Source organism: Aquarana catesbeiana, unplaced genomic scaffold (genome assembly GCF_042186555.1).
Source record: "Aquarana catesbeiana isolate 2022-GZ unplaced genomic scaffold, ASM4218655v1 unanchor228, whole genome shotgun sequence".
NCBI lineage: Eukaryota > Metazoa > Chordata > Amphibia > Anura > Ranidae > Aquarana > Aquarana catesbeiana.
The window spans coordinates 3,447,186-3,474,410 of record NW_027362655.1 but is presented as its reverse complement, the minus strand read 5'-3'; the positions used below and the strand labels follow the sequence as shown (position 1 = coordinate 3,474,410).

At 45.9% G+C, this 27,225-nt stretch overlaps 1 protein-coding gene across 1 annotated transcript in view; it reads left to right on the top strand.

The window, feature by feature from the left end:
• Positions 1-1,533: 1,533 nt before the first annotated feature.
• The window catches only part of LOC141121730 (uncharacterized), a 71,742-nt gene continuing 46,050 nt past the window's right edge, over positions 1,534-27,225 (top strand). The window contains exons 1-10 of the mRNA XM_073611440.1: positions 1,534-1,640; positions 4,903-5,030; positions 5,117-5,240; positions 5,357-5,454; positions 5,544-5,771; positions 5,852-6,055; positions 6,145-6,366; positions 6,443-6,634; positions 6,744-6,885; positions 10,678-11,837. Of these exons, the coding sequence (XP_073467541.1) occupies positions 5,156-5,240; positions 5,357-5,454; positions 5,544-5,771; positions 5,852-6,055; positions 6,145-6,366; positions 6,443-6,634; positions 6,744-6,885; positions 10,678-11,837 (2,331 nt within the window). The 5' untranslated portion in view covers positions 1,534-1,640; positions 4,903-5,030; positions 5,117-5,155. The remainder of the gene's footprint in view (positions 1,641-4,902; positions 5,031-5,116; positions 5,241-5,356; positions 5,455-5,543; positions 5,772-5,851; positions 6,056-6,144; positions 6,367-6,442; positions 6,635-6,743; positions 6,886-10,677; positions 11,838-27,225) is intronic.

Genomic DNA, 27,225 nt, shown 5'->3' with positions numbered 1-27,225 from the left:
GCTCTGAGTGTGTATGAAGAGGCGGAGCTCTGAGTGTGTATGAAGAGGCGGAGCTCTGAGTGTGTATGAAGAGGCGGAGCCCTGAATGTGTATGAAGAGGCGGAGCCCTGAGTGTGTATGAAGAGGCGGAGCCCTGAGTGTGTATGATGAGGCGGAGCTCTGAGTGTGTATGAAGAGGCGGAGCTCTGAGTGTGTATGAAGAGGCGGAGCTGTGAGTGTGTATGAAGAGGCGGAGCTCTGAGTGTGTATGAAGAGGCGGAGCCCTGAGTGTGTATGAAGAGGCGGAGCTCTGAGTGTGTATGAAGAGGCGGAGCTCTGAGTGTGTATGAAGGGGCGGAGCCCTGAGTGTGTGTGAAGAGGCGGAGCTCCTGCTGGAACAGCGGTCGGAGGAGGAGTCTAGGAGGGAGATGACAGAAAGCTCAGCAGACTCTCAGGAGTGAGCGAGGAGGATCCAGTTCCTTTGCCATCGGAGGTGAGGAGAGTGTGAAGGATGTTGGTGACTCTGGTAGATGAAAAGCTGGGAGTCATATTGCTCTGGTGAGTGGGGAAGCACTACTAAGGGGGCGCCCTCACCATCACGTGTGTAAGAGGTGGAAGAAGGCGTGGCTACACTACAGCTGGCACAGTTTGGAGCACCGAGAACTTTACACCTTATCAACTTCTCATTGGTTGGTGGATTTTTTTTAGCAAAATAAATTAATTGAAGTAGATGCAAAGTGGAAGCAGTGGACTTGCAGAGAACACTATATTGAGCACAAAATATTGTATGATTACATGGATTTGCACAGATTTATAGTTTTTTGAAAAAAAAGGAGGAAATATTATGAGATTAAAGAAGTAGGTGCAAAGTGGAAGCAGTGGATCTGCAGGGAACAGCATCTTGAGCACAAAGCACTTTATGTTGTATATAAATTTGCACATGGATCAGTTTACTTCATTTATTGATAAACACCATAAGATCAATGAAGTAGGTGTAAAGTGGAAGCAGTAGATCTGCAGAGAATATTATTTGAGCCCCCAGCACTTTATATATGAATGTATCCACATATTTTAGTGTATTTGTGATGATTTATGTGCACACACAATAGGACAGCGCTGTGACACATAATGCTCTTCTAGTTGATAAAGGGAATACTTACCTTTGTTACAGCAGCAGTCCGGTATAAGTTATTTTTGTAGGTATTTGAGTTGTTACACATAGCGCGGGTTTTATTCTATTTATATTGGTGACATAATTGCCCAAATCTGGGGATCAGGAGCCATTTCCACCCTTTACTCTCGGCTGGGGTTCTTTGTATCCATATAACAGATGTTCTACATGACTAAATCTGCAATCAATTTTACTGCAAAATCAAAGGGGCCAAAATGTCTCCCCCCCGAGCAGTAATATATTTCTATCCCCCTTGGTGGGAGTGGAGATGACCCATCTATAAGGATATACAGTACATACACACACAGCACAAGGCCGTGTTCACACTACGAGACGTTTCTCTGGGCTGCAGTTCCTCTGAGCTCCACAAGGTGGTGATCTCACTTCTACCCAGACAGGAAGTCTCTATGGAAGACAGGAAGTGATGTCAGCTACAGACAGGAAGTTCCATTTGGTAGAGGACACGTTGCTGGATCTGGCGGCAGAGGAGGTAATACGTAGATTAACCCCTTCAGTATCTTGCTTCCAAAGCTGGCCATACATGGTTCAGTTTTTATCGTTCAGCCAGCGAGTGGAAAAAAAAAAAACTGAAGTGATTCCTCCATCCACACATTGGAGGGGGATGGGGGAATCCTCCCCGCTGCACTATTGTATTCTGACAATGGGGGCGCTCCTCCGCTCTCAGAATACACAGATCAGTGATGAAGCTATTGGCTGCAGCCGCTGATTGAGTGACTTTTATCCGGCAGTGACCACACATGGATGGAAATGTGACCGATCCCTGCTGAACCAGCTGAATTTCCATGTCTCTGTGGTCACATCCCAGGTCACCATGGTGACTCTTGTCAGCTCATTCTCACTGTTGGTCTGAATAATGTTTCTGCCTAAAACCCGGACTCATTATTCAGACAGGAATGTGGCTCGGAGCGGGGCCTGGTGGGAGGGGGAGGGGAGGAGGAGGAGGAGATGATGACACCCGACCTGTGAAGTGAGGGGTGGACTGGACAGGACAGGACATGAGAGGACTCATCTCACTGAGCTCCCGCTGCCGATATTTCTCCTTTCTGCGGCCGAATTACTGTCACCATCGGCTCCTGCTTCCACCCACAGCTGCCTGTGTCCCTGCAGAGCCCTCCGGCAGAACAGAGAGGAAGGAGAGGACCGAATCTCCAACATGGAGCCGCCTCGGCACTGCCACAAAGATCCCCACAAGGTGCTGAGAAACAGGACTACAGAGTCCTTACAGGAGTAACCAGGACAAGCCTGCAAAGCAGCCATCTAAGAAACCAGCCAGGGAGGGACATGCTGCTTTATGTACACAAGATGTCCTCTCCATCCACTCTGCTCTCACACACTGCTGGGGGAGATGTACAGGACATGCAGGAGGACACAGGGGGAGTGGGGGGTTGCATTACTGTCCTGCATTCTGTACCTTTCTCCTGCATCCTGAGGTGACCTACACCCTTTTCTGGTACCATGTACCCCATGTGCTCCTTTCTGCACCCTTCTCCTGTATCTCATGTCCTGCGGTGACCTGTACCCTTCTCTGGTACCATGGACCCCCATGTCCTGCGTTCTGCACCCTACACCACATGTCCTGCACCCTTCTCCTGCACTTTGCACTCCATGTCCTGCATTCTGCACAATATACCCTTCCCCTGCACCCCATGTCTTGTATTCTGCACCCTTTTCCTGCATCCCATGTCCTGCAGTGACCTGCACCCTTCTCTAGTACCCTGTACCCCATGTCCTGCACCCTTCTCTGGTACCCTGCACCCCATGTCCTGCACCCTTCTTCTGCATCCCATGTGCTGCAGTGACCTGCACCCTTCTCTGGTACCCTGCACCCCATGGCGGGGGGGGGGGAACCACAGGGGAGTCCAGGATGGAGAAAGATCTGGGGGTCTTAGTAGATGACGTACTGAGCAATAGCATACAATGTCAAGCTGAAGGTACCAAACCTGGCAGAATATTAGCATACATAAAAAAGGGAATTTTCTCCAGAGATAAAACTATAATCCTGCCTCTTTATAAAACTGGTCAGGCCACATCTGGAGTATTCCATCCAGTTCTGGTCTCCAGTCTTCAGAAGGGATGTGCTGGAGAGAGTCCAAAGAAGGGCAACTAAATTAATTAGGGGGCTGGAGGACCTCAAATACGAGGAGTGACTACAAGCACTAAATTTATTCTCACTGAAGAAAAGACATTTGAGAGGAGATATGATAGCGATTTACAAATATATCAGTGGTGAACCCAGGGTAGGAAAAAAGCTATTCCATCTCAGGGGGTGTGAGAAGACACAATGAGATTGAAGGAAAAGCGGTTTAACCTTAAGCTGAGTATGGGGGTTTTCACTGTTAGGGCAATAAGGATGTGGAACTCTCTTCCACAATTGGTGGTGGCTGCGGGGAGTATTGATATTTTTAAGAGATTCTTGGACATGCATCTTAAAGAACACAACATACAGGGATATGGGAAATGAATATCAGCACTGACACACATACACAGGTTGAACTGGATGGACTATTGTCTTTATTCAACCTTACCTACTATGTAACAATATCCTGCATTCTGCACCCTGTACCTTTCCCCTGCACTCCATTTTCTGCGTTTTGCACCCTTCTCCTGCGTTCCATGTCCTGTGATGACCTTCATCCTTCTCTGGTACCCTGCACCCAATGTCCTGCGTTCTGCACACAGCACAACATGTCCTGCTCCCTTCTCCTGCACCTTGCATCCCATAAATTACTCGCAATTTACTTGTCCTGCCCCGGGCGCTGATAACCCACACTTCCCTTAAAAAAACTGCCTCCTAAATTTTGTAGCTGTCTCCCAGATTCAAAGCAAATTTGTCAAGCCCCGCCTTAAGTGACTTCCTCCCCTCCCCCTCATCTCCTTCATTATGTAAGTCATGCTGAGATAATCTCCCATTGGCTGAGCAATATTCTCATTTGTCTCTGAGCTCCTTCTTGCTATTCCTCGTCCTGCCTGTTGTTTCCTTGGATTGATTTTCTGTGTAGTGACCCCGGCTTCATCTCTTGGATGCGCTCGTCTGTTGCTTGTCCTGACCTTTATCCTGATTCCTGGATCTCCTCCTCATCTCTCCTCCATATCCTCTTACACAGCTTTTCTCCACACCTGCAGTGATCCTGGGGGGTGGAAACTTGGCACCAGCACTCAGCAAAATCCATCCGCACCATTAGGAGCTCTGGAGAAAATTGTCTGCTATTTACACTCCGTTCCTCCGCACGTCACATGATCACATGAGAGCTTACTTTCACAGATTCCTGACAAATTAATGTATGGTAAAGGTCAAAGTTCACTCTTCAGTTTAGGAGAGGTAGGACACACCCAGGAACAATGATTTGGTTTGCACGGGAGCCTCACATAGAGGACCCCTTAAATCTCTTCATTCAAATGTCCCTCCATCAAGAGTCTATATGTCCTATGACATCACACTGACCTCACAGCTCCTCCTCCCAATGTCCCTCCATCTGTATTTTTTTTTTTCTGATGCTCTTAGGATGTGGGCGGACCCTTGGCATCCTCACTAGCAAAGTGGGACTGTTGGTCCTGTGTTGTATGTAATGACATCAGAATGCCTGCAACACCTTTTTAACCTGTGGAGTGTGGGGGTCCTTTGTGGGTAAATTATACCTCAGTCTGAAGTGAGGCTTTAATAAAATGGAGACCTGAATGGTGAGGTGAGGAGGATTCTGGGAATATCATCTGATTTTATTATTTGTGTTCAGATCTAGAGTTTTCCTCCTGTGAAGTCCGGAGATCATATGACCATCACATTGCCTTCACCTCCCTCCCTGATAGAATAGAGTAATACAAAGAAGATTCTAGAAGTCACCAGAGAGATGATGGAGGAGAGGTGAGCGGTGCTGGGAATTCTGGGACATTATCCAGTAACAGACAAGGGATGCGTCTGGATGGTGACTGTATCATTGTGTGTGTCAGGTTCCTATAAGGTGTCAGGATGTCACTGTCTATTTCTCCATGGAGGAGTGGGAGTATTTAGAAGGACACAAGGATCTCTACAAGGACGTCATGATGGACAATCAGCCGCCCCTCACATCACCGGGTAAGAGGAGACTTTATTGTAAAGGAGAGAGCAGTACGGAGGGTCCACCTAGATCCCCCATCATCTGATAAACACATAGAAACAATGTATTCAGTCAGTGTGTGTGTTTCCTACAGATGGATCCAGTAATGGGAACCCACCAGAGAGATGTCCCCATCCTCTGTATTCCCGGGATTCCACACAGGAAGGTCACACCATCCCTCACCATCATCAGGTAGATGAGGAACAATCACTGATCGTATCATTAGGATCTGTACATTATCTGCATTGTTACCATTGATGTCATTTTTGTTCTATATTCAGAGTGGAAACCTGAGAGATTCTAAAGTTGAGGTTAAAGAAGAGATAAAAGAGGAGGGTGATGAGGATGGGGTGATGGAGGAGTCAGATTTTCCAAAAGAACACAAAAATCTGTACCAGGACACCATGGTGGAGTCATCCAGCTACAGAAACCCACCAGAGAGATGTCCCCGTCCTCTGTATTCCCGGGATTCCACACAGGAAGATCACACCATCCCTCACCATCATCAGGTAGATGATTGACAATTATTGGTAGTTCTGATTAATACACAGCATGTTTATTACAATTAATGTTTTATTACATCTTTGAGAGTGGAAACCTCTGCGATTATTTTAATGTTAAAGAAGAGTATAAAGAGGAGGATGAGGAGTATGGAGTGATGGAGGAGTTTTCAGAAGGACACAAAGATAGGATGGAGCCACCTAATGCCAGGAACCCACCAGAGAGATGTCCCCGTCCTCTGTATTCCCGGGATTCCACACAAGAAGATCACACCATCCCTCACCATCATCAGGTAGATGAGGAACAATCACTGATAGTATCATTAGGATCTGTACATTATCTGCATTGTTACCACTGATGTCATTTTTATTATATATTCAGAATGGAAACCTGAGAGATTCTAAAGTTAAAGAAGAGTTTAAAGAGGAGGATGATAAGGATAGGGTCACGGAGGAGTCAGAGTTTCTAAAACTGCACAAAGATCTGTACCAAGACAACATGGTGGAGTCATCCAGCTACAGAAACCCACCAGAGAGATGTCCCCGTCCTCTGTATTCCCGGGATTCCACACAGGAAGATCACACCATCCCTCACCATCATCAGGTAGATAATTGACAATTGGTAGTTCTGATTTATATACAGCATAGTTGTTGCAATGATTGTTTTATTATATATTCAGAGTGAAAACCTCGGGGATTATAATATTGTTGTTAAAGAGGAGGATGGGGAGTATGGAGTGATGGAGGAGTTTTCAGGACACAAGGATATGATGGAGCCACCTAATACCAGGAACCCACCAGAGAGATGTCCCCGTCCTCTGTATTCCTGGGATTCCACACAAGAAGATCACACCATCCCTCACTGTTACAAGGTTGGTGGGATGGAGCATCTAGAACAATGACTTATAGAGATGATGTTTGGATTTTTTTATGTGACCTTATTGTTTGCGTATGATATTTTCTCTCATTTTCTTGATATAGAGTGGAGATCCAATCGATATAGAATTTGAGGTGAAAGCAGAAGAAGAAGAGACTTATGTGAGAGATGATCAGCAGTCTATGGAGGAAGATGGAATAACGGAGACATTTATAGAGGAGGACACTCCTACAGAGATCAGCACAGGTGGGTCATTAACACTAAATACATTCCTCCACCCATACTGCTCACTGATTGGTCCAGAGTAGGGCGGGGACTGGGTGATATCAGCCTGTAATCCCCTGGTCACTTTCCTGAGCTGTGTTCCCCGTCCTGTATTCCTGTATTTCTCTCTCTCTAATCTTCCTTCTCTGTGCTGCAGACACAATTTATGTATCTAGACTGGATTTATGGAGATTCTGGGGATCAGCTTGAAGAAAAATGTTGACTCTTACCATAGGTGACCTCTGGTGGGGCTCAGCCCCGCTGTTATTCATGACTAAATCACGCACTAAATAAGCAGAGGCAGCTCTAGGCTTTGAGCGGCCTTAAGCAAAACTTGGACATGAGGCCCCCACTCACACCCATAATGGGAAAAAGAATTCAAGTGATAAAAATAAACTGTATTCATTGCATATATAAAGAGCCGTAAATCCTTTGAACTATGAATTCACAGTTTCTAGAATTTTCTCTAACCAATTCTTCTTAAATCAAAGATCATTTAACATAGAGTATGTGTGTGTATACTGTATATATTACACGCACACAAATATAGATGAAATGTGTGCGCTGCAACTAGCAACAAAAATCAAAAAACATATTTCTCCATTTACATAAAGGTCAGGTCAACCACTTCTTTCCCCGGCGTATTGTCAAATGACATCCGCAGATGAGATCTCCCATCCTGGGCGGGTGTGATATGATGTCCTCTGCTTCCCATCGGTATAGGGGGCACGCGCCCTGCGTTGCTGAGGAGCCGATGCGCGTGCTCGGCGGCCGCGATGTCCGCCAGCCACCCTCGATCGCTCGTGACAGAGCAGGAACATGGATCTGTGTATGTAAAATCCACACAAATCCACGTTCTGTCAGGGGAGAGGAGACAGATCGTGTGTTCCTAGTATATATGAACACTGATCAGTCTCCTCCCCCAATCAGTCCCCTCCCCCCACAGTTAGAACACACACAGAGGGAACACATTTAACCCCTTGATCGCCCCCTAGTGTTAACCCCTTCCCTGCCAGTGACATTTATACAGTAATCAGTGGCTATTTATAGCTCTGATAGTTGTATAAATGTCAATGGTTTTTAAAAAGTGTCCAATCTGTCCGCCGAAATGTCGCAGTCCCGATAAGAATCGCAGATCCCCGCCATTACTAGTAAAAATTAATAAAAATGTCATAAATCAATAACCTATTTTGTAGGTGCTATAACTTTCACGCAAACCAATCAATATACTCTTATTGTGATTTTTTTTACCAAAAATATGTAAAAGAATAAATATCGGCCTAAACTGAGGAAAAAAGTTTGTTTTTGTTTTTTTATTAAAAATTGGGATATTTATTATAGCAAAAAGTAAAAAAATATTGTGTTTTTTTTTTTTTTTTTTCAAAATTGTCGCTATTTTTTTGTTTATAGCGCAAAAAATAAAAACCGCATAGGTGATCAAATACCACCAAAAGACAGATTTCCTTCCATTACCTCCCCTCTAAGAGGAACTATGAGCAAATACAGCACTGTGACATTTCTCACAGGGGTCTGTCATACCTTCCCCCTATGCCATCCTCACTCCGAGGGGATCTACAACCAAGAACATATCCAGACACCTGGAAAACTCTGTACCTCTTTCACCATTGATGCTGCCAGCCCATCCAGGTGTGGGGGAGATTGTCATACTTACCACAGTATTAAATTAGCAGTTACAGACTAGGCCCAAGGTCTATGGTGTGAGCAGTTGTCCACACTGTTTGTGTACAGCTTTGCCTAGGCTGACACCACCGTGGTTCCCTGCAATTACACCCCGCCTGGCCTCTTACTCTATGTTTACCTGCCTTATGTTATCTCATCAGACAGCGTGAATGGACCTGGGGAGTGTGTGCTTTTAAGTGACAATGTTAAACATTTATTTTTGTGTAGTCTGTGTCTTTTGATATTTTTGTGACATTATCACTCAAAAAAGTTTTTTTACAGTGGGTGAGACTGCGGTTCCTTTATTCCCTTCCTCCTTTTAGAACTCCTTCGGGGGTCTTCCCCAATTTTTGTGTCTGTATCACCAGTGTTTAAGAGTTGAGGGGAATAGCACCACTAAATGTATCAGTGAGACAGTACCCCCCCGGTTTGTAGATACAGCACTATGATGTAGGGGGGACTCTATGGACGACAGACCACCTTCCACAGAGTTAATGCCCTAAGGTAAGGGGGGTTACTGATATAAAGGGGAACCTTTATATCAGTGCTCCCTTACCTTACTGTATTCACTCCCCCTTACATCACTGATTCCCCCTCAGACTGGCCTTGCAGGGCTGTCACTGACCTCCTCTCAGGTGCACCGAGCAGGGCTCAGTCAGATGGTCCTCTCTGGGCTCCAGCATAGCAGCTCTGGTTTCATCCTATATTCTTCTCTCCAGTGTACACACGTCTAACTCCTCCTGTGACCCCTGTCCTGGCAGCGCTCTTGACTCCTCTGTAGACTTCCCCCACAGACATTGATACAAGAGATGGTCAGAGACTGTGCAGACATTGATACAAGAGATGGTCAGAGACTGTGAGGACATGATACAAGAGATGGTCAGAGACTGTGCGGACATGGTACAGGAGATGGTCAGAGACTGTGCGGACATGATACAGGAGATGGTCAGAGACTGTGCGGACATGATACAAGAGATGGTCAGAGACTGTGCGGACATGATACAAGAGATGGTCAGAGACTGTGCGGACATGATACAAGAGATGGTCAGAGACTGTGCGGACATGATACAGGAGATGGTCAGAGACTGTGCGGACATGATACAGGAGATGGTCAGAGACTGTGCGGACATGATACAGGAGATGGTCAGAGACTGTGCGGACATGGTACAGGAGATGGTCAGAGACTGTGCGGACATGGTACAGGAGATGGTCAGAGACTGTGCGGACATGATACAGGAGATGGTCAGAGACTGTGCGGACATGATACAGGAGATGGTCAGAGACTGTGCGGGCATGATACAAGAGATGGTCAGAGACTGTGCGGACATGACTCTCCCACTGTGCTTATACTTACCTTTCTTTCATGTGGGGGTAAGTAGAGAGTCCTTTGCTCTGCAGAAACTCTTCACATGAGCTGGAACTTGAAGCAACAGCATCACCGTGGCAAGTAAATAGTGTGGTGGGGGGCACCAAACTCTACATAACTCTTCAAGCCCACATAGCTAATAGATGAGAGAGCAGTAAGTTGAAGTGCCCACCCCGTATCCACACATCAGGTGTGTCCTAATACAGATTGGGTCTGCCCCCAGCATACACTATACAGTGCCCATAGAAAATGCTGTACAGTGCCATTATGATAACGAGCAGCAATGGCACAGCTCACCTGTGTCCAGTCCTAGGCACACCTCCCCCATCATCTCTGGTCTCCTCCCAGCATCTTCATGCTCCTCTGAGCACTCGCTGCATACACAGTACGGGGAGCCAGGCACACGTGGTGGGTGAGGAGGGAGATGTCAGAAGCGCCCTCATTGGATACAGGGCTGCAGAGCCCTGTTGTGACATAATCTCTGATTGGCGCAGTGTGTTTAAGCAGCCGTACACAGTGCGTGAAATAGGAGCTCAGGGGAAGGCAGCTCTTGATAGGACATGAAAAAAAAAATGAACTGGTAGGAAATCAGAGGACCCATTTACTAGTTATCTTGAGGGGGGAATTGTAAGATCCTCAGAGACAAAGCTGCCTGATGTGGGCGGAGTCCTGGTTTAGGGGAACCAATCTGCTCATGTCTAGTAATAATCTTTTTATTTCTATTTTAGTAGATGGACGGGAGATGAGGAAAACCTCAGAGGATTGTCTCACTTTGTCTCCAGACTGTAAAGTAGAAGATGAGGACATCACACAGTATAGTCCAGGAGAAAACCCGGCTACCTCAAATGTCCATCCGGCACCACACAGTGTAGATGGACCATCGTATTCCTCTTATCCTGAGGAACCTCAGACTGTGAGGGACGGTGCCGTCCTTTCAACAGAGAAGAGGTTTTCCTGTACTGAGTGCGGGAAATGTTTTCGTTTTAAATCTGGTTTTAATCGGCACAAAAGATTTCACACAGGTGAGAAGCCATATTTCTGTCCTGAGTGTGGGAAATGTTTTGTACAAAAATCAGATCTTGCCACACACATAAGGACTCACACGGGGGAAAAACCGTACGCCTGTTCTGAGTGTGGGAAATGTTTTTCAGACAAGTCCATTTATCACAGACATCAAAGACAGCACAAAGGTGAGAAGCCGTATTCCTGTCCTGAGTGCGGGAAATGTTTTGCAGTAAAAGGACATCTTGTCGCACATCAGAGATCTCACACTGGGGAGAAGCCTTATTCTTGTCCTGAGTGCAGGAAATGTTTTTCATGCAAGTCTAGTCTCTCCAGGCACCAGAAATATCACATGGGTAAAAAGCCGCATTCCTGTTCTGAGTGCGGGAAATGTTTTGTAGAAAAATCAACCCTTGTTACACATCAAAGGTCTCACACGGGGGAGAAGCCGTATTCCTGTCCCGAGTGCGCAAAATGTTTTTCACAGAAGGCTCATCTTTACACACATCAGAGATCTCACACAGGGAAGAAGCCTTATACCTGTCCTGAGTGCGGGAAATGTTTTTCAGATAAGTCCAGGCTTTCTATACATCAGAGATCTCACACAGGGGAGAAGCCGTATTCCTGTCCTGAGTGCGGGAAATGTTTTTCAGTGAAGTCCAGTCTTTCCATACATCAGAGATCCCACACTGGGGAGAAGCCATATTCCTGTCCTGAGTGCGGTAAATGTTTTTCACAGAAGTCTGATCTTAACAAACATCAGAGATCTCACACAGGGGAGAAGCCATATTCCTGTCCTGAGTGCGGGAAATGTTTTTCAGATAAGTCCCATCTTTGTACACATCAGAGATCTCACATGGGGAAGAAGCCACATTCCTGTCCCGAGTGAGAGAGAGAATTGTTCCTCACTGAAGTCCTGTCTTCCTGTACATCAGGGATCCCACACAACCCTCGAGGTGTATTAGTGTCTTGAGTGCTGGAAATGTCTTCTATATGAATGTTGCTGGACATCACAGCTCTCATGTGGGGAACAAGCACACCCTGATATACACCTCAGATATACTCCATGGCTGATCTTCATCATGTAAGAAACAGTTCATAAGGAGATCAGAGATCACCAAAGACATGGATGAAGTGTTGTACTGTGTTGGCCATTGATAGAAGTAGAAAAATAAAAATGGAGTCATTACCTTTAATTGGCTGAGTACATTTTGTGGTGTAACCTTTCACATACACTTAGAGGTCTGTTTTTAGCAATTTATTGGATAAAGGTGACAATCATTTTTCCAGCCATGACAAATATTGGTTGTATTTTGTTTAATACAGTGATGATGCTAAGTATCACAAGAATTGGCTCCATCTAGTAGCTGAAGACATTTATTTTTCATTGTAAATCAGAAGCTATTCGTCCAGCTCAGTAAATAGCCTAATAGCATTTTATTTTACCCCCATTCACAGAATGTACACGGCCTATCACTGTGTGAATTGCTATGCAAATCTTTTATGAATTGACCCCTAACTGTCTGGAAATATTTATTTAAAGGGGTTGGAAACCCCCAAGGTTTTTCACCTTAATGCATTAAGGTGAAAAACCTCCTGTCATGCAGCAGCCCCCCCACCCCCACCCAGCCTCCCTTTTACTTACCTGAGCCCCATACTTCCCGCAACGGGAACGAGCACACCAGCTCTGGTCGGTGTCTCATGTCCTGATTGGATAGATTGATAGCATCGCAGCCATCGGCTCCTGCTTCTGTCAATCAAATCCAATGGCACGGGGGGCTGAGACCTGATGTCAGTGTCAACAGACGCAGCAGCAGGACTTGGGTGCGCGCCCGCACGGGTGTCCTGAAGGAGAGCCCCTTTCCAATGGGGCACTTAAGAATAGGAGTAGCCACCAGCACAGCTGAGCAGGGCCGGACTTACCATTGGGCTTAACTGGGCTCAAGCCCATCGGCCCCGGCCAATAGGGGGCTCTGCGGGCCCCGTCCGTTTCGAAAGCCGCCGATTACTGACACATAATCACACACATAGGTTGGACTTGATGGACTTGTGTCTTTTTTCAACCTCACCTACTATGTAACTATGAGAGCGGCCGAAAGCCTCCGAGATACACAGGACATCCGGCTCTGTAGGCGCCATTTTTAAACTGAAAGGCTGCAATGACAAGGCAGCAATGACACTGGAGCAAGGCTAAACTGACACTGATAAGGCTGCATTGATGGGCATTTAAATGTAAGTTTTTTTCCTTAAACTTCCCTCCTAAACTTGGGGTGCGTGTTATACGCCGATAAATACGGTAATTATCATTTTATCCATTTTTATTGCTTTTATTAATCGTGGACCCAGGACAAATACCAGTACAGTATCCCCCACTTATACGCTTATATATTATCTACTTTTGTGAGTAGCCATTTGGCTGTTTTGTCTTGTCCAATTAAACAGAAGTTCTTTAATACTGCACTGCGTCTGGCGCACCTTGTCCTTTTCTATTTCCGAAAGTGACTCAAGCCCAGGGGCCCCCACCACCCTAAGTCCTGCCCTGCCGCTGAGAGACCCCAGAAGAGGAGGATCGGGGCCACTCTGTGCAAAACCAACTGCACAGTGGAGGTAAGTATGACATGTTTGTTATTTAAAAAAAATAAATGAGGGTTTAGTAACCCTTGAACCGCTTGTCACCTGCCCATTGTATACCTAATGAGGACAGGTGGTACAGCCAGGCTAGGTCAAATTCCTGTGCATCACCTAGCACATGCGTACTAGCGCTCCCCCATGACCACTGTGTCTGGTGGAAAGCTGATCATGGTGCTCAGTACCCAGTCACTTTCAGCACCCGGGGTATCATGTGATCGGTATGACCAGTCATAGTGATCACATGATTTAATATAATCAAACTGCCATAAGTGGCTTTCATTCAACAGCTTACTATTGTGTGTCCCAGAGCTATCACATGTAGCTGGCAATCTGTACCATGTGTTTAGCTGTAGCCAATCATAGCATCCCAACAGTAAGCAAGCTGTCATAAATGGAAAGCCATTATAACAGTGATCATCAGCAATAACAGTGAAGAAAAAAAATACCCGATCACCCCCTCGGGGGTAGTATAAGCAGGAGAAAAATGGGACTTTAACCATTTGCCTACCAGGCCAATTCTGACATTTCTCTCCTACATGTAAAAATCATAATTTTTTTGCTAGAAAATTACATAGAACCCCCAAACATTATATATGTTTTTTTTAGCAGAGACCCTAGAGAATACAATGGCAGTCATTGCAACTTTTTATCTAGCATGGTATTTGCGCAGCAATTTTTCGAATGTGTTTTTTTGGGAAAAAAAATAGTTATGGGTTTTAAAAACAAAACAAGAAAGTTAGCCCAATGTTTTTTGCATAATGTGAAAGATGAAGTTACGCCGAGTAAATAGATACCCAACATGTCACGCTTCAAAATTGCACACACTCGTGGAATGGCGCCAAACTTCGCTATTTAAAAATCCCCCTAGGCGACGCTTTAAAAAATTTTACTGGTTACATGTTTTGAGTTACTGACAAGTCTGCAAATTATTGCTCTCGCTCTAACATTCGCGGCAACACCTCACATGTGTGGTTTGAACACCGTTTTCATATGTGGGCGGGACTTATGTATGCGTTTGCTTCTGCGTGCAAGCTCACGGGGACAGGGGCGCTTTAAAAAAAAAAATTTTATTATTATTAATTTAACTTTTTTTTATTTTAGCTTGACACTTTTTTCCCCCAAAAATGTTTTTGATCACTTTTGTTTATATTACAAGGAATGTAAACATCCCTTGTAATAGGAATATGGCATGACAGGTGCTCTTTACAGTGAGATGTGGGGTCAATAAGACCCCACATCTCACCTCTAGGCTAAGAAGCATGAAATCAAAAAAAAAAAAAAGATCACCGCTTCCCAGCCAAAGCGGTGCCTTTTTTTTTAATACAGAGGCCGGGCGTGAGGTCATAACATCGCGCCCGGCCTCCAAATGATCATAGAGACTCCGGCAACCATCTGGTCCGCCAGAAATCTCTATGCTAAACATCCAGGGCTGGCGGATCCTGTGACCGACTCGCCGAGTGGAGTGGGTGAGACTAGGAGTAGGTCAATGCAGGACATGGCGGAGTGTGAGGGGGTAAAGCCGGAGTAGGCAATGGCTTTCAGGTGTTTATACCTCCAGGTGTCTACTAGGGATGAGATCTATGTTCGGGTCGAACATTGGCTGTTCGCCGAATAGCAAACATTTTGGGGTGTTCGCGGCAAATTCGAAAGAGGCGGAACACCCTTTAAAAGTCTATGGGAGAAATCAAAAGTGTTAATTTTAAAGGTTAATATGCAAGTTATTGTCATAAAAAGTGTTTGGGGACCTGGGTTCTGCCCCAGGGGACATGTATCAATGCAAAAAGAAGTTTTAAAAATGTCCGTTTTTTCGGGAGCAGTGATTTTAATAATGCTTAAAGTGAAACAATAAAAGTGAAATATTCCTTTAAATTTCGTACCTGGGGGGTGTCTATAGTATGCCTTTAAAGTAACACATGTTTCCCATGTTTAGAACAGTCCCTGCACAAAATGACATTTCTAAAGTAAAAAAAGTAATTTAAAACTACTCGCGGCTTTAATGAATTGTCGGGTCCCGGCAATACAGAGAAAAGTCATTGAAAAAAACGGCATGGGATTCCCCCACAGTCCATTACCAGGCCCAGGCATTGCGTGGGGGTCCCCCCAAATTCCATTCCAGGCCCCTCAGGTCTGGTATAGATATTAAGGGGAACCCCACGCCAAAATTAAAAAAAAATGGCATGGGGGTCCCCCAAAAATCTATACCAGACCCTTATCCGAGCACGCAACTTTGCAGGCCGCAGGAAAAGAAGGGGGACGAGAGAGTGCCCCCCCTCCTGAACCATACCAGGCCACATGCCCTCAACATGGGGAGGGTGCTTTGGGGTAGCCCCCCAAAGCACCTTGTCCCCATGTTGATGGGGACAAGGGCCTCATCCCCACAACCCTTGCCCGGTGGTTGTGGGGGTCTGCGGGCGGAGGGCTTATCGGAATCTGGAAGCCCCCTTTAACAAGGGGACCCCCAGATCCCAGCCTCCCCCCTGTGTAAAATGGTAATGGGGTACAAATGTACCCCTACCATTTCACAAAAAAAAGTGTCAAAATTGTAAAAATGACAAAACACGGCTTGGGACAAGTCCTTTATTAAAATAAACAAAAATTAAAATGTCCCACGAAGTCACAAGCCGCCCCAACCTGCCTCCATGGGGGGCACCCGCCATATGACGCATCCTCGCAGGTGACAGTTTTATAACCGAGGGCGGGGCCACACAGTGAAGTCCCCGGGTGACCCCGTCCCCCTCTGATGCACGGGGACATCCCTATAGCTTCCCTGTAGTGTCAGAGGGGGGGCAGGGTCACCCGGGTTACGTAACCGGGTGGCCCTGCCCCCTCTGCCGCCCTGGGAAAGCCATAGTGATGTCCACGTGCGTCAGAGGGATTGGGTTACGTAACCGGATGGCCCCGCCCCCCTCTGACGCCCCGGGGAAAGCCATAGGGATGTCCCTGTGCGTCAGAGGGGGGCAGGGTCAGCCAGGAACATCACGGTGTGGCCCCACCCTCAGTTATAAAAGAACTGTCAAAGCAAAGACGCGTCATACGGTGGAGGCGGGTCGGTCGCATTTTTTCTTTTTTGGTCCGTCAGCAGAGCAAGAGAAGAAGAAGACGACTTCGTGGGACATTTTTATTTTTTAATAAAGGACTTGTCCCAAGCTGTGTCTTGTCAGTTTTACCATTTTGACACTTTTTTTGTGAAATGGTAGGGGTAAATCTGTACCCCGTTACCATTTCACAACGTGGGGAGGCCGGGATCTGGGGGTTCCCTTGTTAAAGGGGGCTTCCAGATTTAGATAAGCCCCCCGCCCGCAGACCCCCACAACCACCCGGCAAGGGTTGTGGGGATGAGGCTCTTGTCCTACCCCAAAGCACCCTCCCCATTTTGAGGGCATGTGGCCTGGTATGGTTCAGGAGGGGGGGCGCTCTCTCGCCCCCCCTCTTTTCCTGCAGCCTGCCAGGTTGTGTTCTCAGATAAGGGTCTGGTATAGATTTTTGGGGGGACCCCCACGCCATTTTTAAAAAAAATTTTGGCGCGGGGTCCCCCTTAAAATCCATACCAGACCTGAGGGTCTGGTATGGATTTTGAGGGGGACCCCCATGCCATGTTATTTTTCACTTTTATTGTTTCACTTTAAGCATTATTAAAATCACTGCTCCCGAAAAAACTTCAGTTTTTAAAACTTTTTTTGGCATTGATACATGTCCCCTGGGGCAGGACCCAGGTCCCCAAACACTTTTTATGACAATAACCTGCATATAAGCCTTTAAAATGAGCACTTTTGATTATTCATGTTCGTGTCCCATAGACTTTAACGGTGTTCGCGTGTTCGAACAAAATTTTGCCTGTTCGGCTCATAGTAACATAGTAGGTGAGGTTGAAAAAAAGACACACATCCATCAAGTCCAACCCATGTGTGTGATTATATGTCAGTAATACATTGTATATCCCTGTATGTTGTGGTCATTCAGGTGCTTATCTAATAGTTTCTTGAAACTATCGATGCTCCCCGCTGAGACCACCACCTGTGGAAGGGAATTCCACATCCTTGCCGCTCTTACAGTAAAGAACTCTATGTAGTTTAATATTAAACCTCTTTTCTTCTAATTTTAATGAGTGGCCACGTGTCTTGTTAAACTCCCTTCTGCGAAAAAGTTTTATCCCTATTGTGGGGTCACCAGTGGTATTTGTATATTGAAATCATATCCCCTCTCAAGCGTCTCTTCTCCAGAGAGAATAAGTTCAGTGCTCGCAACCTTTCCTTGTAACTAATATCCTCCAGACCCTTTATCAGCTTTGTTGCCCTTCTTGGTACTCGCTCCATTTCCAGTACATCCTTCCTGAGGACTGGTGCCCAGAACTGGACAGCATACTCTAGGTGCGGCCGGACCAGAGTCTTGTAGAGCGGGAGAATTATAATTTTATCTCTGGAGTTAATCCCCTTTTTAATGCATGCCAATATTCTGTTTGCTTTGTTAGCAGGAGCTTGGCATTGCATGCCATTGCTGAGCCTCTCATCTACTAGGCCCCCCAGGTCCTTTTCCATCCTAGATTCCCCCCAGAGGTTGTCCCCCCAGTGTATAGATTGCATTTATATTTATGCCATCCAAATGCATTATTTTACATTTTTCTACATTAAACCTCATTTGCCATGTAGTTGCCCACCCCATTAATTTGTTCAGATCTTTTTGCAAGGTTTACACATCCTGCGGAGAAGTTATTGCCCTGCCTGCCCTGTTATTGCCCTAGTATCTGCCAGGGAGAACTCCGAGAGTAACCTCTCAAACCTGGTGAGTGTAGGTTGGGGTAACACTGGAGTAGTGCAGCCGAGTCTATCAAGGCTGGGGTTTATGGTCATGTTGAAATCCCCCCAACCAAACAGCTGGCACCGTGGGGTGACTAGCCATGAAGGCCACTCCTTCCTGCAAAACACTAAACTGAAATGGAGGGAGATATAGAAGGCCAGTCCACTAATAGTGGCATGCAGGAATAAAGACCGACCCTGGGGGTCCGACTACAGAGAATGAAGCTGGAATTGTACAGTTTTGGCAATCAGGATGGTGACGCCACAAGAGATGGAGGTGTATGGAGTCTGGTATAGCCAACCAACCCAGGGTTTTTTTAAGCATATGACCCATGTCATGGCTTTCCACCAAGATGGAGACATCTGCACTTATAGATTTGAGATGGGATAGAATGGCATCACGTTTAGGCTTGGTGCCCAGCCCCCTCACATTCCATATCACTAACTTAAGGGTGGCCATACCAATATTGGGGGCTGTAGGGGAATGCAGTAGGACCATCAGGGAACAGCCTACAGTCCAATAACCAGGCATCTTATCTACTAAGCATATCACAATATGATACATTGGGAACAGTACCTACACACATAGGGTACAGCAATGTGGGCAGTCAAAAGAGGTCCATGACCTGTAAACTGTAGCTGTACATGTAGCAGTGGAAAGCATCCAGTAACTGTGACAAGGATAACCAGTACGTACATATAAACATAATCATACGGCATGACAGTTATAGAGAAAAGCTTGCATATAACACATAAACCTTGCCTGCACTGGACCAGCGTGGCAGAACTAACAAAAAATTGCCATCGACAGCCATGGAGGCAGAGGCTAGCCAGGGAAACAAAACTTGAAGTGTCAATGTAAAAATCAGAGTTGGAGAGAAAGCATAGTGTCAAGTGTGACCATTGGGGTTAGGGGGGCGGCTATTAACTGAAGAGTGCAAAACGGAATGGGGTGAAAAGTCTCTGAAAGTTCAGAGGGTGCAGGCTGACGCCTGAGATTTGCAAGGATCTGTAGGGTGAGGGGGGAGAAGGATGGAGAAAAAAGAAAAATCAAAACAAGAGTGAAAATGGGGGGGGGGGGGGGGGGGGGGGAGGGGTTGTTCACGGGTTCCAGGCATCTGGATAAGCACAGAGGGTATGGGCAGCCCCAGGATTGGCCGTGCAGGTTCTAAGTGCATGCAGGTGGGGGCATGAATGGGCAAAGCCCAACTCACGGTTCACGGATAGTTAGATGATCTGGGGCTGGGATAGTGGAAGCCAGGGTAGAGGAGTCGTGGTCACAAGGTGGCGGTGGCAGGTAGCATCTGAAGGGTTAGGTGGATACAGGTCAAGCAGCATCTCTGTGCTTCAGCCACAACAACACCACATCGGAGTCCTCGAAAAACTGGGCCTTGCCGTTGCACACCACACGTAGTCTCGCCGGGAACAACGTAGCGTCTGTCAGATGATGGATGCGCAGCTGCTGCTTGACCTCAATGAACTGCTTCCTCTTCTTCTGTACCTCCATGGAGAAGTCCAGGAACACTGTGATATGGATGTTGGCAAAGGGGAAATTGCCTCTTTCACGTGTCAACTGCAGGATAGCGTCTCGGTCGCAGTAATTTAGGAACTTGGCGATAAAGGTGCACGGGGGTGCTCCACTAGGTGGAGGGTGTGCAGCCAAGCGATGAGTGTGCTCCACCACAAACATTGATGAAAAGGCCTCTCTGCTGAAGGTTTTGATTAGCAGGTTCTCGAGAAATGTGGTGGGGTCAGATCCTTCAGCCCTCTCAGGCAGACCCACGAAGCGGAGATTACAGCAGCGTAGTCTGTTCTCCATGTCATCTTGCTTGCTGAGAACAGTATTGAGCTGGTGCTGCAGCCTTTCTGTTGTTACCTGCAATGGTGGTATTTCATCCTCCATGGCCAACCCTGTGCTCAGTCTACGTCACTCTCTCCTGCAGTTTATGAATGTCTTGCCTGATAAGGGATATGTCGACCTTCACCTCCTCTATCTTTGAGGTGAGGGTAGTCTGGCAGAGAGAGATGGCTTCCAGCACTCTGGCAGTGTCCCATCGTGGGTGGTTCTTCCTCCTCCTGATTGGAGCAACGCCATCTTCCTCCGTCGGATCCCGCTCCTTGTGGCGTTATTTTCCAACTTTGCCAAGGCTCCGGAGGTGTGTTTCGCCGGCGAGATGGAGGCGGGGGAAGTGATGAGCTCGTGGGTAGCTTGCTGTCGTGAATATTCAGTCAGAATAAGTTGTGCCTTTTTAAGGACAGGTTTCCCGCACAATAATTATCCTTGAGTAATTTTTAACGAAGATATTTTTAAGATACAAAATCAATCAATATGACACAGTCTATGCTTGTGAAACTTATTCACGGAGACGTGTGGTCATACGAAAAAGTTATTTATTGGTAAACAAACACAAATAATCACATGAAATTAAGATACAGATTGCGTTACATGAACGTCTTGAAAATCAATAAAAACACTTGCTAAATGGGCGTACCGTCCCTATGACCTAATACCACCATGATAACTTCTCAGTAGAATCAATAACCTTATGAACTTGACAATAAAACAGAACGTCTATATTTCACACGTGCAACCGTTACTTTGCTGCAGGTAAGTAAGTGGTTAAAATTGTGAAATAAATTAGACGTTTGTTTTGTCAATAAATGTGGCAACTATGCAAAAAGAAAAATATAATGAAAAAATCTGAATCTTTAGAGAAAAATCTACAAGGCGGTTATTGATTCGGGAGAATGATTATCAACTGTATAATATTCAATACATCAATATTAGTGAGAACATATCAATATTTAAGAGAACATGCAAAATAAAATCAACATGATATAATTACCCATTCCAGGATGGCTACAGTTCCTATGGGCTGGTTACCAGAGTTAAAATGGCTGCCGTAGTTTCAAGATGGATACTCCTAAAGAGGATTTACTTCTTGTGACCTCCGAGTTCTAAGTATTAGGTGTTGAGGAATCTTCATGAATGTAAAGATGTGTATTCATGCATGGTGCATTAGTGTCAGTCACGGAGTGTGTGTGTCTCCCAGTGTCCCCCCTCAGGGTGGATCCCTGAGCTCTCCCCCTGAGCTCTCTCCTCCTTCCGTCCTCTTCTTTTCATCTTACTTGCCTCTAAATACCATTTCAGATAATAAGACCATAAAAATTATAATGGCTCTGCCCAAAAGGAGGTGGCTCACTTCCCATTGGGTTAGGAGACGTAATGATTAACTTCCTCTGGAAATTTAGTGAGTTCAAATAATACCACCTTCAACCACCAGGTGTCTCACACGTGTTTTGAGTCCATCCTTTTAAATGAATACGTTCTATTTTCATAAGGTGTATAATGGTAAGGATAAGTATATACCTTTAAATATTCTGGTACTCGGTCTAAGGTAAAATACACTCAGTATAAGTTTGATTAATCATCATTACATAACTTGGTTATATAACTGTATCTCTATAAATGTATATCTGTAAAACTGGTCTATCTAGGAAATACACACATTGTTATATTTTTCATCGATACTACATAAAAATGATTATCTATATGGATACCTGTATAACTTCTGGTATGTCCACTGAACATGTGTTTATCTAAGTATAGGTTACAATCTTATATAATTATAATCATGATTATATGTTTTTCCTAGTACTAATGTGTTACTTAAAACACTTCTACTTATAAAATCACACTTTCATATACATTTTCTTCATAGCAAAGTTGTTGGGTCCGCAGACGCCAACATTATAATGTCTCTGTGACCTACAATGTCATAGATAGTTTAAAATGACTTATAATAACCTTATCGATACTTTAAAGTTTTGACTGGCACAATATTCAATCCTCTCTAACGTGTTGAGATGGACTTTGAACATTCTCACTGGGTGTTTAGAAATGACTTGTTTGTCTAAACCAGGGGTCTCAAACTGGCGGCCCTCCAGCTGTTGCGGAACTACAAGTCCCATCATGCCTCTGCCTGTGGGAGTCATGCTTGTAACTGTCAGCCTTGCAATGCCTCATGGGAATTGTAGTTCTGCAACAGCTGGAGGGTCGCCAGTTTGAGACCCCTGGTCTAAACCATCCTAAAAGTTCATACAATGAGTTTTGTTAGCCAAGGTGTTAGCTACTTAAACAGTCCACCACTTGCACACAATAGGTTAGCCAAGTGAGGCTATCTCTAGGTGAGAATTATCTGCATAACCTTGTGTCCTGTGGCAGCTTTTGTTTATTCACAATACCATGTAAATATCTCCTTGTTTTGTGACGAGAGCAGTTTTTTAGTTCCAACAGTTTTCCTTACAATACATGCTTGTAAAAGTCTTCAATATTTGAAGTAGTAGTAAAACTTGGAAAACATGAGAGCGTCTAATTTGTCCTTAAAGGTCGACGAAAGGGCAACAGTTCATCTGCTTTTTGAGGCCTAAGCATCTCTCATGTTTCTGCCAGGAAATATAAAATATATTTCTTCAGAAGGGATTCCCCCCAGGAACGGTATTAAGTATTATCCCTATGCCATGCAGCTCCAGGCCACGCCCCCCACAAATATTTAATTTAAATGATATTCTCAGAATCCTCCTCGCCTCATCATTCAGGTCTCTATTTATTAAAGCCCCACTTCAGACTGAGGTATAATTTACCCACACAGAACCACCACACTATGCAGGTGTAAGGGCTTACCTAGGTTGGAGTCCATGGCGCAGAGATGTAGGTTGGAGTCCATGGCGCAGAGATGTACGCTCACCCTTGCAAATACACACAGCCCACGGTAACAAAGATATAAGCTACCTGGCCTGTGAATCTGTGCACGGGGGCTTGACAGGAATTTGCCAAAGGATAGTCGAAGTAAAGCAATAGTTAGGTATTCCAGGCTCAGAAGCCGGAGTCAGTCTTGGAATGCTGTAACTAGAACACAGGAATACTGGAACCTTAGGCAAAACAGGAGACAATAAACTGACAAAGCCCTCAGAGTGAGGCAGCGTTTTATACACAGCTGATTGGATAAACTGCCTCAGCAGAACCAGGAGTGACAGGTACTAACTGCAACAAGATCCAGAGTATGGCCCTAGTATTTCATGCAGAGCTAGGCAAAGCTGGAAAGCAGGCTGAAAGCAACTGAGGTGTGGCTCAGAGGCAAAGTAACAGGAGCACTAAACAGGCAGTCATAGGTTCAATACCTCTTTGAGCCACTTGGGACGTGACCACGCCTGGCTGTAGGGACCGTGACAGCAGGTTAAAAACTATGTCTTTATATACAACGCAGGACCAACAGTCCCACTTTGCTAGTGAGGATGTCAAGGGTCCGCCCACATCCTAAGAGCATCAGAAAAAAAAGCCAGATGGAGGGACATTGGGGGGGAGGAGCTGTGAGGTCAGTGTGATGTCATAGGACATATAAACTCTGGATGGAGAGATGTTTAGAGAGGGAGATTTAAGGGGTCCTCTATATGAGACTCATGTGCAAACCAAATCATTGTTCCTGGGTGTGTCCTACCTCTCCTAAACTGAAGAGTGAACTTTGACCTTTACCATACAGAAATCTGAAAGTAAGCTCTCATGTGATCAGGTGATGTGCTGAGGAAAGGAGTGTAAATAGCAGACAATTTTCTCCAGAGCTCCTAATGGTGGGGATGGATTTTGCTGAGTGCTGGTGCCAAGTTTCCACCCCCCAGGATCACTGCAGGTGTGGAGAAAAGCTGTGTAAGAGGATATGGAGGAGAGATGAGGAGGAGATCCAGGAATCAGGATAAAGGTCAGGACAAGCAACAGACGAGCGCATCCAAGAGATGAAGCCGGGGTCACTACACAGAAAATCAATCCAAGGAAACAACAGGCAGGACGAGGAATAGCAAGAAGGAGCTCAGAGACAAATGAGAATTTTGCTCAGCCAATGGGAGATTATCTCAGCATGACTTACATAATGAAGGAGATGAGGGGGAGGGGAGGAAGTCACTTAAGGTGACCATAGATGCATGGAAATTCAGTTGGTTCAGCAGGGATCGGTCACATTTCCATCCATGTGGAAAAAAAAAGTCCTTTAAGTGCATTGTGTACGGGCGCCGGACACCGTGCACTATGGGTAGCAAGACGTCTATGCAATCACGTGATTGCATGTGAGACGCTTCATTTGCCTGCTTTTGTGAGTCATTGTGGTGCAAAGCACTGCTTCGCAACACTCCCATCTTGCAGGCATTCCCCTTGCTGTAGGGTTTTCCATTGGCACCTCCATAGGAAATGGGCGGTGCTTTCCCCGGGCAGCAGCACCACTTCCGGGTTCTGTGCCAGTGGGAAATCGCAAGTGACCCTGACCCCACAGCTCCGTGGATGGAGAAGCCACAGGTACTATCTATCTACCTGTAACCTGTCTGTAATGTGATCTGACACCCTGTCTGTCCATAGCAGCATCCTGTGATCGGACTGAAGTTGGAGGGAGGGGGAGGGCATCCAGCTTCACCTTTGCCCCCCAGTTATTCAATCTATCTATCCAGCTATCTAATTTATCTATAGGCCCTATTGCAGGCGAGTGATTGGGGGAGTATGGGGTTGGTTGGGGCTTTGTTTGGCCCCCCCCCAAAAAATGGAGCACCAGCCGTCACTGGAGGTGAGGAGAGTGTGAAAGATGTTGGTGACTCTGGTAGATGAAAAGCTGGGAGTCATATTGCTCTGGTGAGTGGGGAAGCACTACTAAGGGGGCGCCCTCACCATCACGTGTGTAAGAGGTGGTAGAAGGCGTGGCTACACTACAGCTGGCACAGTTTGGAGCACCGAGAACTTTACACCTTATCACCTTATTTTCATTGATTTGTGCACTTTTTTTTTTTCTTTAGAAAAATAAGTTTGCTGAAGTAGATGCAAAGTGGAAGCAGTGGACTTGCAGAGGAAACTATATTGAGTATTAAAGAAAAAAGAAAGCTGGGAACCTGAAGGATAGATGGATGGTGCCGCCCAACATGCGGGCAGGGTGTGTAACACAGCAAATAACCATAGAAATGAAAAAACAAAAAGTTGTGTACACCCAAAAGGCTACCTCCTCACATTTATTAGTCAGATGCAAAAAATAGTAAATATAAAAACAGCACAGACCATGTAAAGAACACTTCCCAGGCCTATCCCTTCCAGAAAACCCTACAAACCCCAACTACTCCCTCTCCCCCTAGACCTATGAACTGCCTCACTGGGATCTCCCCAAGGAGCTGAGAATGTGCGACTAAGGCGCCAACCCCTCACAGAGATGAAACAAACCCCTGGTGACTACACCTGCAAAGACAGTTGCTTCAACAATGGGGATTCATACTTCCACCCAAGAAGCTGAGAGGAGAACACTGCACCTTAAAGCCACTATGGGGGAATGCAGTGCAATCTGACAGGACGGCTACACCTGGGGGATGGATGGAAAGTCGGATCCATGAAATTAAGCCCCGCTGTTATGCCGCGTACACACGGTCGGACTTTACGTCTACAAAAGTCCGACGGACTAAAGCTGGCTGACAATCCGATCGTGTGAGGGGTTCCCCGGACTTTCAGCGGACTTTTACAGCCTCAAATCTGACGGACTTTATATTTGAAACATGCTTCAAATCTTTACGTCGTAACTACGCCGGACCCAGAAATCCGCTCGTCTGTATGCCAGTCCGACGGACAAAAACCCACGCTAGGGCAGCTATTGGCTACTGGCTATCAACTTCCTTATTTTAGTCCGGTGTACGTCATCACGTACAAATCCGTCGGACTTTTGTGTGATCGTATGTAGGCAAGTCCGCTCGTAAGAAAGTCTGCCGCAAGTCCGCCAAAAGTCTGTCGAAAGTCTGTCGAAAGTCTGTCGGACAGGCTGTCGGACTTTTGTAGACGAAAAGTCCGACCGTGTGTACGCGGCATTAGTCCTGTAATAAGACAAAGAACCACAGTAAAGCCTCATACACACGGTCGGATTGTTGGCCAACAGAGTGTAAGACTTTTGTCCGAAGAGCGTGTGCCGGGAACTTGTCTTGCATACAATCGGTACACAATTGTCGGCCAACAAACAGTTTCAGCTCTTGAGTGCCACCCTTTGGGAACCTTCTGCTAATGTCGTGTTTGGTGAGCATTGATTCCGAGCATGCGTGTACTTTGGACTTTTGTGTGACGGACTTGTGTACACACAATAGGAAAATATGACAACAGACCGTTGTCCGCCGAAAATTTACTAGCCTGCCATCCAACATTTGTTGGCAGAAAGTTGGACAACAGTTGTATGATGGAGCATACTAATGGTGGGATTTTAGGCCAACAGTCTGTCATCACACAATTCCCTGCCGAAAATCCGATCGTGTGTACGAGGCTTAAGGGGGCGCCCTCACCATCACGTGTGTACTAGGCTTTAGTCCTGTAACAAGACAAGGAACCACAGTAAGTCCTCATCCAGTCCTGGATCTCAGGTAATGGTAAGTGCCTGTAGGTTCTAAACACACAGAGACAGCAGGTGCTAAGATGATATCCAGCAATCTGCTACGGTATATATCATTATTGAACACCTCATAAGGAATATAAGTGATATTCATACCTTGCTCCGCTTGATTTCAAAGGTGAATGGCACAGAAATAGCCACTACTAGGGCATACCCTGTTTCCCCAAAAATAAGACCTAGGGTGATTGTCAGTGATGGCTGCAATATAAGCCCTACCCCCCAAATAAGCCCTGCCCTGTTTCCCCGAAAATAAGCCCTACCCTGAAAATAAGACCTACAGGGACTTTAACTAGGGCTTATTTGGGGGGGTAGGGCTTATATTGCAGCCATCACCGACAATCACGGAGGGGTAGAGAAGGAAGCGCCACCTGAGTGTAGTATTAACAAATGATGTTTAATGACA